We start from the raw sequence: 12,666 nt of genomic DNA on the forward strand, positions 1-12,666 counted from the left end.
TGGGGTGCATATTGTCAGAGACTCACTGTTGAAGGGACCGACTGTCTCCTTACAGTAGATACAATATGCTAATATTGATAATAAGATACAATATGTGCTAATAAGATACAATATGTGAAAGAGGAAAAATGCATACAGTGATAAATCTGTAGAAGGTGCAAGCTGGCAGTGGGGAAACAATTGGTCAAAGCACGCTTAGCTTGTTTTTTAGAATGCGGCAAATCCTGATAGGATGTAGTTGTGGAGGAGAATTGGGGTAAATCCTTTTTTCCCAGAGGGTTGCAAGGCCACACAAAATTTTTAGCAAAAGAAACCCATTCTGTCCACAGCTGCTGGATCAGCTGGACATGGTATGTGCTCAGTAGTGCAACAGCCTGGTGCATAAGCCATTGCCTGTAGCAGCTGCTAGGCAAAAGGAGCTTGCTTTCCCCCTTTCGGAGGAAAAGGAGCCTGTGCCACCTCCTAAGCCAGAGTGAATGTGTATTTGTAGCAGACCCCTTGTTTGCAATGTATGCTCAGCACTTGTCCAGCCCAAGCCTGATGTGACTCGTGTCATTCAGTCATCACTGCGACTGCACCAGAACTGTTTCTTTGCCAGGGATGTTGCACAGCGAGTGGGTCAGAAAACGTGTTTGCTCCTGCTAGGTGCAAACATGAAGGTCTCTTTGAAAAAGATTTCAGAAAGATCCAGCAGTCTAAATCCTGTTTGTCAAATTGAGAGAGGAGTTGGAGATGTTTCTGGAGGAGAAGAAAATATCAAGGCACAGTCACTATTTATAGATGTCTATGTGAAGGTGGCGACGTTGGAGTGTAGCGTATTTTTATCCCAATAGAGGAGGTATCTGTCTATCTCCCATAAAATGCTGGAGGGGGATGTTCCAGCACTCAGTTCATGCAAAGAGAAAATAGCATAAGTCACAGTTTAATTGGTATGTTTTGTGTTTTCCGAGGGCAAACTTTCATACTCTGAGTTTTTCTCCTCTGGCTCACTTTGCCCCTGTATTTGTTCCATTACAAAGGTCCTCATCCGAATAGCTGTTTAGTGGCCTGGACAGATAATAACTGTGTGTAGGATACAGTTTCGGGCTGCTGCTCATCAGGGAGGTATGGGAGTTTTATGTACACTTTAGCACACAGCATGTTTCTGTTCTTCTCACCAATGGCAAAATCATGTGTAGTTTATACTAGGGCTGAAGCCAGATAAGAAGGATACTTTAAAGTAAAAAGTAACCACATCTTGCACATGCTAGGGGAGATTCTTAAGAGATCAAAGGATTTCATGTAAATTATTTACGCATTCACCTCCTAGCAAACCCTTTTATTCTTGAATTCCAGACAGTGTGTTACGTGGAGATCTTGAAAAATCCAACGTCTTGTCCTCTCTGCATAGACTTTAAAGATCTTAAAACCTGGGGAGACTTCTCTGGAATAGTTTAATGGGCAGCGCTAATTTGTCTTTGTGCAATTCTTTTTAAGTGGCTGCACTTCCTCCGTGTCCTTCAGATACTGTTTTGTACATGTACAGCTATATCCTGGCTATACACTGCTCTGTCCATATATACACAACCAGAATGCACCCATCCTATATTAGTAAGTAGGAAGTACATTCAGAGGTAATTGAAATGCTACCAGGTAAGAAATAATTTAGGATGGGCTGTAATTAAAATATTCCCTAAGTTTTTTAGGACTGTCTCTGTGAAATTCCTGACTGCAGCCTATAGCTTATATTACTGATAATATTAATTTAGCACTGGCTCCTGCTTGCACGCTACACTTGGAATCATATGAACTCTTGGCTTGCTTGATGACAGTGAGATTTGTTTTATTTTTTGGCTTCATGGATGCTCCCAAGCTCATGAGGATGAAGAGCAGCAAGCTGGCAAGAAAGCATCTCTGCTGAGAGGCAAGACTTCGGTCAGACTTGTGATTTTCTCTGTTCCATGGAGTACAGGAAATTTATTTATAGACTAACTTCTTCGCTGAAAACAAAACATGTCTTGTATCCTACCTCTGATGATATATCTGGCTACAGTGCAGCGTGGTGCATATTCTAAAATTTCATTTGCTTTGTAGTATGTTGTAGTATATAGTATTAATGATAATTAGTATTCTATGCAAATAGGGGCAGTCTTTCGCTGGAGATCACATCACCCTCTAATGCAGTTGTAGACGGGTACTGCATTTAAGTGCACGCAAGGAAGCAACTGTGGTGGTGTTAACTGTGGTGGAGCAGGACTGGCAGTTGTTCTGACAGTTTTTTTCTTGGAAAAAAAGTAGATATTTGTAGCATGAAATGAAGGATTGTCTCTAAAGGCCATTCATTCCAGTTGGGGCCTTTCCGTCAGTTTCAGAGTGCTTTGGGTCAAGTCCACAGAGCGCAGTGCTTTAGACTAAATAATGAATTCTGTGCCCCCCCAAAAGCTACTGTCTCAAAGACTATGTGCACTTGGAGCTGGGGAAAAAAAATAAAATCCCCTTCAAGATAATATGCACCCCACTGCAAAAGCAGTGATGAGGTTAATTCCTTCAGTTTTGCCACATGCCGAACGCTGCTCTCAGATCCAGCGGCTTGCTTGCTGAGAACGGGGAGAGAGCTGTTTACTGCGCTGCAGGAATGTGCTGTCTGCACAGCGGGGAAAGATAAAAGATTGGAATAGGACCGGGGAGGTGTTGGGGAGCAGACGAAACGACAGAGTGGGCTTGTGGGTGCGTGGGTTTGTCTCCCGGTGCATACAGCTATGCGAGGATAGAGACTGGGTGGGGAAGGTTGAACGTTAATAATACTGCTTAGGAGTTCTACATAATGTTTGCAAAATGGCTGTTGGTACCGCATGCGTTATTTTGCATCAAATGGGAAGTTTCAGAAATGAAAAGTAGTCCCACGTTTCCTCTAGCAATGGGTTATTCTTTTGCACAGGAACTAATAGCTGTTTTTCAGACATCTCTAACAGAGGAAAGGCAATTACTTGAATCACTAAAACGCATCATTTGAGTGCAAACAATTAGGCTGAAATTAAGAAACTCAAGAGTCCTCTCTGCATCTGGCCAGCAGATTTTACTACTTATCATTGAACACTTTTTTTCCCCGTTTTGGAATTTTTTGGTAATCGGGTCATTTCACGAACGCTATCAAAGCCTTGAAGAGGAAGTGAGAAGAAAGAGCTATCATGTCAGAATCTTAAACTTACTTTGCTACAAAAGATATCTAAAAATACCTGTAAGACCAGACTGCTGTTTTGGAAGATGTCTTTGTGCTTGTTAAATGATAATAACAGTAGGGTTTTGGACTTTGAAGGTCTTAAGCGCATGGAAAGATATCAGTGGGTTTTAGTAAAGGATCCTTTAATGTCCTGTAAAATCTTAAGATATGTTATGAATATCTGCCAACGTTAACTTCTTAAGAGACCCTCCCGTGGGAGGTCAGCCAGCCACAGTTTTTCTGGAGCCAGCCCGAGCGCTGTTTGTGGTGTTTCAGCTGCTTCTCGCAGCCAGTCTGACGGAGAGGTGGAGGGTGCTCTTCAGATGCCCCCAGCGCTTGTAAGTGCAGTGACCACGAAACCACCCTCCCTACTTATTTGCTGAAAATCTAGTACCATTTTGTTCTTTTGTTTGCAACAAAAGTATCTACTCTTAAGTCCAAATTGTTTGGAGGCCTCTGCTTATCCAGATTACTTCAGTGATTAAAAACACTTAAATTCAAGGACTCCACGTTGTGAGGAAAGACAAGCCATCGCTTATTACTTCCTTGAATCTTTATACCGCAAGCGTTTCCAAGATGACTCCTTGCTACTCCCAGATCAAGAGCTGCGTATTACCAGGTATCAGTTCAATGAAGGGTACATCTGCCTTAATATCCCAGTGGAGCAGCTAAAATAATGTGTGGTCCATTCTGTATGTATTTAAAACCAGCAAAACCAAAATGTGACTAACCTGTAGCATTCTTCACCTTGCAGCTGAGGATTTCAGAGTGTTTTATAATTAATTAACTAATTAAGTCTAAGAGCATTTCAGTGTAATGAACTTCTATATCCTTTTGTCACACAGGCATAGGAAGTTAAAGGACTATCTCAGTGTTACTCACTAAAGCTAGACAGAGCTGCTCTGGAGAATCACAGTCCTGCTGTTGAGAGCTCTGTCCTCACTATTTCTGCTGATTCTCAAGAGTTTGATCTTAAAATGTTTTGGGGATAAATTTCACCAATATATAATATCAATAACAAGTTTCTACCCGTCCTGAGAACTAATAAGAGAAATGTGAAATGTGTGAGGGAGAAGGAAAAAAGATGAGCGCATTTGTGCTTTTTATCTTGGGCTTGGGGGAGCCACCTGGGAAAATTACAACCCTTGAATGCGGTCCATAGCAATAGTGACTGAATGTTGCTGTGTGATGATCCCTACCTTGTATGAACCGCATTAGCAACTATTCTAGCTCCTAGTGGAGAGCTCTTTTATATCAGAAAGATGCCTAATTGGCCATGGCACTGCTTATCACAGGAGCTGGAGACCTTAATGAAGGGGGCACAGGTCAGCTGGTAATGGAGGCTGAAGGGCCACATGGCATTTTCTGGATGAGAAACGTGTATGGGCTGTTGTCGAGGGAAATTTGTGCAGCCACTACTCATCTGCTGCTACTCTGTGGATGGATATCTCCAGTCTGTGGTGCTAGCTAACCTGTAACCCACCCTGCTGCCCCCCACCGTCATTTCTCACTTGAAATGATAATGTGAACAGGAGGTTGTTCCCTTATTGTGCTGTGTCTCCCATCTTCCCCTACTCCCCGAATACTACCTAAAGAACATTGCTCAGTGCCTTTGGGGATTGAGCAAAGTTTCATCTAAGTTAAAACATAATTTCTGGCCGCACAGATGCATGCAAGAGAGCTGGATGACATCTTCCAGGCCGGCTTTCTCATACTTCTTATCTGGCCTGTGCACTCCCTTAACGCACAGGGAGACATAACCCTATGTACTCATAAGCTACCGAGTCAGGCAGGTCTCCTCAGCAGGAGCTGCAGGTCAGCAGATATCTTCCCCTTTTGCCCAACAAAAGAGATCCTGGGATCTCTGAGCTTCTCTTACTGCAGAGGCAGTCATGCGCAGCACGAAGGGCACAAGCCTACCTGTGTTGCCTAGAGCCTTACTGTGCTTCTGCCCTGCCCTAAAAAAAAATCAGTATATGAAAATGAGAGGAGCAGAGGATCTTGGTAAGGGCTGCAACAGGAATAAAAATAACACCATTGTTCTTACTGAGCGCCACCAAGACTGGACTGGAACTGAGGCATGGACAGAAAAAAAAAAATTCCCTGCGCTTGCCGTTGCTGCCCACACTAGAAGGGACGCTAGTTCATATATTTCAGAGCCACACTGCCACATTTTCTAATGGGAAAACCTGAGACCTGAGCTCCAAAGATAGATTTTTTTTGTGTGTGATACATCCAAGATGACTTATCAACCCCACAAAGATTCCTCAGGATACATACACCGGATTGTACTCAAGGTACAGTACGCTTTACTGTGGGTACTTCTGTACAACAACACATGCACATATGTACATTTATATTATGCTGGCAAATATTTGTCTGTAGGTTTATATCTCTGCAGTTCTGAAAAAAGCTCTGAGAGTTAACAATCATTTGAGTTACACGTTTGACTATTATGAAAAAAAAGCTTTGTAGAGACTTTACACAAAGAATACTTCAGATGGAAGAAGTGGAATTCCAGGAATATAATACAAGTAAAATGAAACCATGAGTCAATCTCACCCCAAATTCACTGAGTCAAGCTGCTTTAAAAGGTCTAATAACATGACTTAATTAGTTAAGAAAAGCTTTAGTACTCTTACAGAAAATGACAGAAACAACTTAGAATTTTAAAATTAACCTAGTACATCAGTCCCTAGATAAAATGACTAGGAACTCAAGTCTCAAATTTTTCATTAGTTAATCTCAAAGTGTTTTGCCAAGGATTTAAGTGTCATTATGTCCTCTCCCTCCTTTTTAAAGGATGGGGAAACTGAGGCTCAGAGAAGTGAAATACCCTTCTCCACCTCTAACATTTACAGCTTTGCACTTACTGACTTAATTCCTGTCAACCAAAAATCAGTATATTGCCTGAAAGTTGCAGCATCTAAAATGCCTCCCCTGATCGTCAGGAAGCACCTGAAAACTCCACAGCTGCTGTGAAGGTTTTGTAAGGAAAAGGAAAGTTGTTTTTGAATAAGCTTGAAAGTCAGTGCAATTATGTTGTGACAAACTCGAAATAGTCAAATTATCACAGGGAAATAACAGCCAGATTGGCAAACAAACGAACGAGCTCTCTTACTTAAAACATCTCTGCAAAATTAATAAAATCAAAGTTTCATAGTTCTTGGCATACAATAATATAATTTTCTGTGTTTATGGAAATGGTAAAAAACGTGGACTCTCCTTACCCCTTCCATGTGGATCCTGGGATTTGGTGCCAGCCTATATTGATTAAGTTGTAAACCTCTCGGGACTCTCCTGATGGAGGCAGGGGAGGACAGGACCCCAGATCTTTGGATCGAACCAAACCTCGTAACGTTCTGTCCACATCTGACACCATCCAGTAAACGAATTAGGAGCAAGTTGGACGGTAACTGTTCGATACTGCAGAGGACTAGAGTCCTGCACTCCGGGCACCTGAGTTCCTTCTGGGATTTCAGGATCCTCTGCAGACATGGCTTGCAGAAAGTATGCTGGCATGGTAGCACCTTAGCTGTGGCGTCTAGCTTTTCAAAGCACACAGGACACTCCAACAGGTCAAGTAAAGCTAAATCATCCATCTTTAGCGAAGAATTCTCGTCACAAGCAGAGCCAGAGACATCCACATGATACATTCACCAGAGCAGGCTGAGACTTCTTTCTGCACCTCGAAAATGACACCAAAATCCTAGGCTCAGAGAACCATCCTGCATGAAGGAAAAGGGAGGAGGAAAAAAAAGAGTAGAACTTGACTGCTACAGTATGTAATATATCCCACCTACATTGCAAAGCAGTGCCTCACGAGCCAATTTGCAAATGTATACTTTGCGCTCACATCCAAGTTTGAAGTGAGTCATTTATGATTCAGTACTAGCAAGAAGAACTGTGTTCAGACTCATGCCAGATGCAGAAGAGACCCAGGTTCTGTTCGCTGGGGCAGATAAATAACTGTAGCTCTGATGAGGTAACCTGATTCATGCCTACCTTCCAAAGCAGAGATGACTGAAACAGGACAGGTATGTTCCTTCTTACTCATGCTGTAAGCAAAGTTTTCTTTAATTCTCTCTGTTGTGTAGAACATAATTGACAGTACAGTAAAAATTTTAGCAGCTCAGGAGATAAGATGCTCTGATAAACATCAGATTGAACCTGTTTACTCTCAGCTCTAGTTTAAAGCAGCCGTTTGTTGCACACAGTCCCTCATACACCTACACATTGTCTCATTTTTAAGATCAGTCCTAATTAAGCTTTCTATCTACCAGTTTTGACAGCAGTTCTATAAAAAGTCATTTAAACACAAATACTATCCTTTTTTACCTGGGAGAGAGGCATTAGGAGATCTGCAGTGACATCCTCACCTGGTTGGGCTGCCTTAAGTCTCTAAAGCAACCCAGGAAGATTATTCCTCCCACAATGTGAAGTCACTCAACCTGTTTAGCTCCTTTAAGAACTGCAAGCTGGTTTAAATTGAAACATATACAACTTCTGGATTCAAGTCATGACTTGTGAAAACAGTATACTTCCTTAGCACACAGACAAGACTCAGTGTTTCTGCGTTTTCGTCTGTGTGCTTGTGCAATCTAATGAGAGCCTGTTTACCAGAAATATTTTCCATTCCAGTGTTAAAACAAATGTTGACCTCACTGACGCCTCCCTTCTGAAAACAGCGTGGCACATTTGCCCACATTAAACACAAAGATGTTCTAGGGTACTTTGCCTAGAAATCCCAGGTGATATGCACTGAGACACCCCCAACCCCCCCCCCCCCCCGCCGCCAATGAGCAGGTCTTAGGAGCAGCATAACGGAGCATTCATTTATTAAGCTTGCCTCTGAAAATGTCAGTGTGAAAAGAAGCCAGAACACGCTGCCAGTTCTTGCAAGTACCACTAACCGTGCGCTTGTGACCTTGCTGCGACAGATGAGCTGTGCGCAGCTCGGGAGATAACAGCTCCCTCTCTACCCAGGTTGCAGCTCTACTGAAAACTTCAACTACATATATTACTCACTGAGCAAGATCAACTTACTTGCACAGCCCTGTTCACCCTTTCGCTGTTTGACTGGCTCCCAGGAACTGCTGCTCAGAGTTCCCGGTCCTGATCTGTTGTTCTGACCTGGTGGGGTTACCGGGATCTGCGTAGCACGCGTGAGGCTGGACTGTAGTAGCTCACCTTTCTGCACGCGACCGAGCCTATTTCTTGGTAAAGGGAGAGGCCGCTTTGAAAGCTTCGTTCTTGTCAATGCTTGACTAAGCAACAACAGCTACGTAAGACAAGAGGAAGAAAAAAATCTTGCGTTTGTTAGCAAGGCTGAGGCTAACACGGTGTGAGAGTATCAGCATCATCGCGGGGGGATGGAGCAGCTGGTCCCAGGAGCTTCCAGGCCGGTACCCACTTTTTAGCTAGCCTGTTTTGTGCTGAGGTGTGATGGTTACAATTCTGTGCCAAATACAGCCAGGTCTCACCACGACAAACAGTATTCGCACATGCTTGCTCACCTCAAAAGGGACAGAACTACTCCCATTTCAGCCTGCCATGGGTTTTCACGGCCCAGGTATTGCAGGGTGCGTGTGGATTTTTATGAGATTTATTTTCCATGGCAGCTATTCACATCCATCTTTACTTTTCCAACAGTATTTCGAGTCTGAAATGACAGTGAGTCCGTGGACTTCTGCTATTGCTGTTATTTTACCGTGAGTCCTCTCCGTGCAGGCTGGGATCCATGTGCATATTTAAATCTGTGCGGTTTTAGCATATAAGGTATTCACCGTTCATCTGAGAGGCTCGTTGCTGTCCCTGCCACCTCTTTTCTGAGAGAATGGTGGCTGCTCACTACCCTATACAATAATAGCATATGCCTTTGAAATGAACACGTCGCTGCTTCTGCTCAATAAGGCCTTGCAGAACAATAAGGGCTTCCTAATTTGGAGACACAATGAAACAGATTGTCTGGAAATGGAATGGGAAGGTCATAGAGGAATCTCGCAGTATCTTGTAATGTGCATTGCTGGTATAATGTCTCTCACTTTATCAGCTGCATTCCTATCTAGATGTCTGTCTTTGCTCATACATACTGATGTATTGCCTAACAAGAGCGATAAGTAGATGTAGGGAAGAGCCAAGATAGTTTTTCCTCGCAACCTCTACCATAGCTCAATTGCATGTTTACAACATACAAGTACTACAAATATTCCAAGTGAGAGGAAAAGATTCTAAATCTAAATGAAGTATTTCTGTTTGTTCCTTTTATGGATAATGCAATCATCTGGTTTTCTGCACAAAGGACGTACTTGCCGCCTTTTTTTTTTTTGGAAGGACTGTTTTCAGACGTACTTAGTGGAGCTGGTTAATATGTTTTTTTGAAAACTTTTTTCCCTGCACAATGTGGTTTTGTTGAAACAAAGAAGTTGTATTTTCTTTTTTTTAAATGGTGGCTATTTGGCTAAATTAAAACGTTGACAGATGTCTTCAGGATAATGCAAAAAACAATTACTCCGTTCTGTTTCATCTCAGGTTTCTATTTACTTTGGTATTTCTTTGTAGTCTGTCATATGTTGATTTGTGCTTGGCCAACTGAGTGCAAACTTTTTAATGAACAATGTTGAAAATAACATCATCTAATGTAGTGGCATTTTTAAATACAGTGTTTGGCATAAAGTATACTGACACCAAAGTTTTTGAGGGTTTTTTCTTTTTCGCATTCTCTTCCCTATTTCCATTCTGTGATTAATACTTACATGTTGTATTTTTGTCTGCTTAGAAGTGAAATAAAATTATGAAAGATCTCATAATTGAGAAATAATAGGAAATTAATTCGATGAGTTGTTTTTATGTATATCAATTAATGCTAATATATGATCAAATTTATTTTGTAAGTACTTTTAAAATTTTTCGTAAACCTTAAGTAACTCCTAATCTGGTTTAGTCGTACTGTAAGAACAATGGACAGGATTGAATGCGCACATGAAAGAATTATCTATATTTTAAAGCATATAGTTCTGTAGTCCACAGCAAATTACTAAGCCAAATCAAGCTCCTTTCGCTCAAACGCTTCACACGGTCCCTTCTGAGCGCCGCTGAACCGGGGTGCAGGTCAGCAGGTGCTGAGTGCGCTCGCTGCCTCGGGGTCGAGGCACTCTGAGAGCGCAGCTTCTCAAAGACCGGACTGCATGACTCAGAAGCGTTCGGGGTGCTGAGGGCCTGTGCAGACTTCTTAATTCTCTTCAGCGAAATGTTTTGTGGTTGGAAGCATGCAGTGGTTTTCATTGCCTGAGAATGTCACTATATGCTAAAAGTTTGGACAACCTTTTCCCCCTGAATTTGATAGTAATTCTAGCCCACCTTATATCTGCTATATATATAGATTGTGAATTCTCTGAAGCGGGGAACAGGGACTTTTTCTACCTACCCTTTTTCTAAATTGCCTTGTACAGTGAGGCTCTGATCTTGATTGGAGTCTCTGGGTTCTAGTGCAATATAAAAAAAAGGACGATGCTAACACTTAGCATTTATATAACACTTTAAATCCTCAAAGCATTTTCCAAATGCTAATTCATCTGTGGAGCACCCCTCAGGCTAAGTAACAGCCCCATTTTATACATGGGGAAATTCAGGAGATGAGGCCACATAGCAAATCAACGTCCAATTTGGGATTAGCATGTGAGGCTTTCCTGGTTCCCCACTTAATGCTCAGACCATCCCATTGGACTGTGTTATCTGCCACCGCCTCTCCCTTTGCAATGGGTCTCATAATTGGGAATTAACAAATAAAGACAGAGCTAGAAGCTGCTAGTCCTTCCCTTTCATTTAAAAATGTCTCTGATGCTTATGTTGTAATTAACTCGAAGGCTGGGTCCAGCAGTGTGCTTAGCCTGGTAGGATGCTGAATGCTGCTGCTCCTCCTGCAAGCACGGCGTGCTGTTGTGGGCGAAACTCCCTACCTAGGCATGGCCACACGTGGCCTGCTTCCAGCCTCATTCTGCATGTCTACGTGAGGCTTCAACTTACAAATGGTTGCCTTGTACTGAAGGAATGAAGCCCATGAAATACATATTCCTAAAGTGTTTTAATCAAAGTGGTTTATCATGAAGCTGGAAATTGGGGAAACAACATTTAAAGCAGAAATAGTCATTCTGCTTGGTATGCCTGTCCTTACTCCAGCAAGAAGCGGATGTATATTCATTTATCTGCAGAGAAGCAGGGTCCTTTGGCCTTTCACCCATCGCCTCAGCTCACTCTTTCAGAAAACAGCTCAAATAAATTCCAAACCAAACAGCAAATATACTTTGTCCCCATTGTCTCCTCAGGAGCTGCATTGTCTAGTGAGAGTTTCTGTCCGCCCAGACAAGCGTCAACTATTGCGGACAGGCTGAACGTGCCCAGCTTTGTAGGAACTTGTCCACTCGCTCCTCCAAGGAAAAAGGCTTGCTGTTATCAGCAAACAGTGCAAAATTTGAAGTGAACTGTGTCATTTCAGAAAAGAAGGAAGGTTTACAGCTGAGTTGCTTGCTGCTGACTTTTGAAACTTAGTGAGATATGTCACTGCAAGAAGCATTAGGTCTGTTTTCTCAAGGCTGTCAAGGCAATTGTCATGTGAGCCCCTTACTCCATCCCACCACATTGCTTTAAACCTTTCTTTGCTTAGTTTCTATCAGAGAAAATCTGAGATTTCTGCATGTACCTGGGTGCATGCAGTTTATCTTTTGGCTTTAGGTAACAGCTTGTGGCTGGGAGCGCCAAAGCATAATTACGCTGTTTGATTTCCTTGTATCAGTTTTGAATTTGATGTATTTTGACATTGTTGACTCTTTCCAGTTCTTGTGGTTATGATACACTAACGTATAAACAAGCCTATGTACTTAATAGCTAAAGATCACAAAGAACTTCATAAAGGTGGATAGAATTACTCCCTTTTAAAGGGGGGGGGGGAACAGAGGTAGAGTGACTTTTCAAGGTCATAAAAGCAACCAGCAGCAAACTCTGGAAGAGCATTTACATCAAATAACCTCTGTTTACAGCTTTGCTATGCTCACGACCTTACATATTGTGAGGCGTTTTTATAATACTAAAACTAATTTGCTTGCTCTTCCTATAGCTACCTGGACAGAGTTAATAAAAGATAAGAGATTGTTATAAGAAATAGGAAGCTTCACTCATTTCATATATATAATACACTTTCTATGTTGAGGGACAATTGACCATGGGAAAACAGTTAGTGAAAATCCTGCTGTTGCAAACAATTGGGTCGTACAGCCAAAGTGGTAATTTAAGCTGTCCATTCTCTCACAACAAAACAGATTTTCCTCTTGACCACCAGAAGGAACACTGCCGCTGTGCTCTGCCGTCTTCCAGCATTCTGGCTGGAACTCTACAGACATTAGAGCATCTCTATCTTTACTCTTCTGGGAGTCACACTAGTGTGACTATTGCACCCCCTCAGGATGCTCCAT

At 42.2% G+C, this 12,666-nt stretch overlaps 2 protein-coding genes across 7 annotated transcripts in view; one reads left to right on the forward strand and one right to left on the reverse strand.

Annotated features, from left to right (window-relative positions):
• SH3RF2 (SH3 domain containing ring finger 2) overlaps positions 1–9,888 on the reverse strand; it is a 64,999-nt gene extending 55,111 nt beyond the window's left edge. For 2 of the 5 annotated variants that reach the window (XM_068959692.1, XM_009678674.2), the window contains exons 1-2: positions 7,205–9,888; positions 6,430–6,927 (exon numbers count right to left, since the gene is read on the reverse strand). In XM_068959692.1, coding sequence (XP_068815793.1) covers positions 6,430–6,855 — 426 coding nt within the window. In that variant the 5' untranslated portion in view covers positions 6,856–6,927; positions 7,205–9,888. Of the gene's footprint in view, positions 1–6,429 lie in introns of all 5 variants that reach the window. The other 3 variants (XM_009678667.2, XM_009678682.2, XM_009678658.2) reach the window with 3 other exon arrangements.
• Positions 1–12,666, forward strand: part of GRXCR2 (glutaredoxin and cysteine rich domain containing 2) — a 47,923-nt gene that overhangs the window by 16,202 nt on the left and 19,055 nt on the right. The window lies entirely within an intron of this gene.

The sequence above is a fragment of the Struthio camelus genome, chromosome 13 (assembly GCF_040807025.1).
Source record: "Struthio camelus isolate bStrCam1 chromosome 13, bStrCam1.hap1, whole genome shotgun sequence".
In the NCBI taxonomy this organism is placed as follows: Eukaryota; Metazoa; Chordata; class Aves; order Struthioniformes; family Struthionidae; genus Struthio; species Struthio camelus.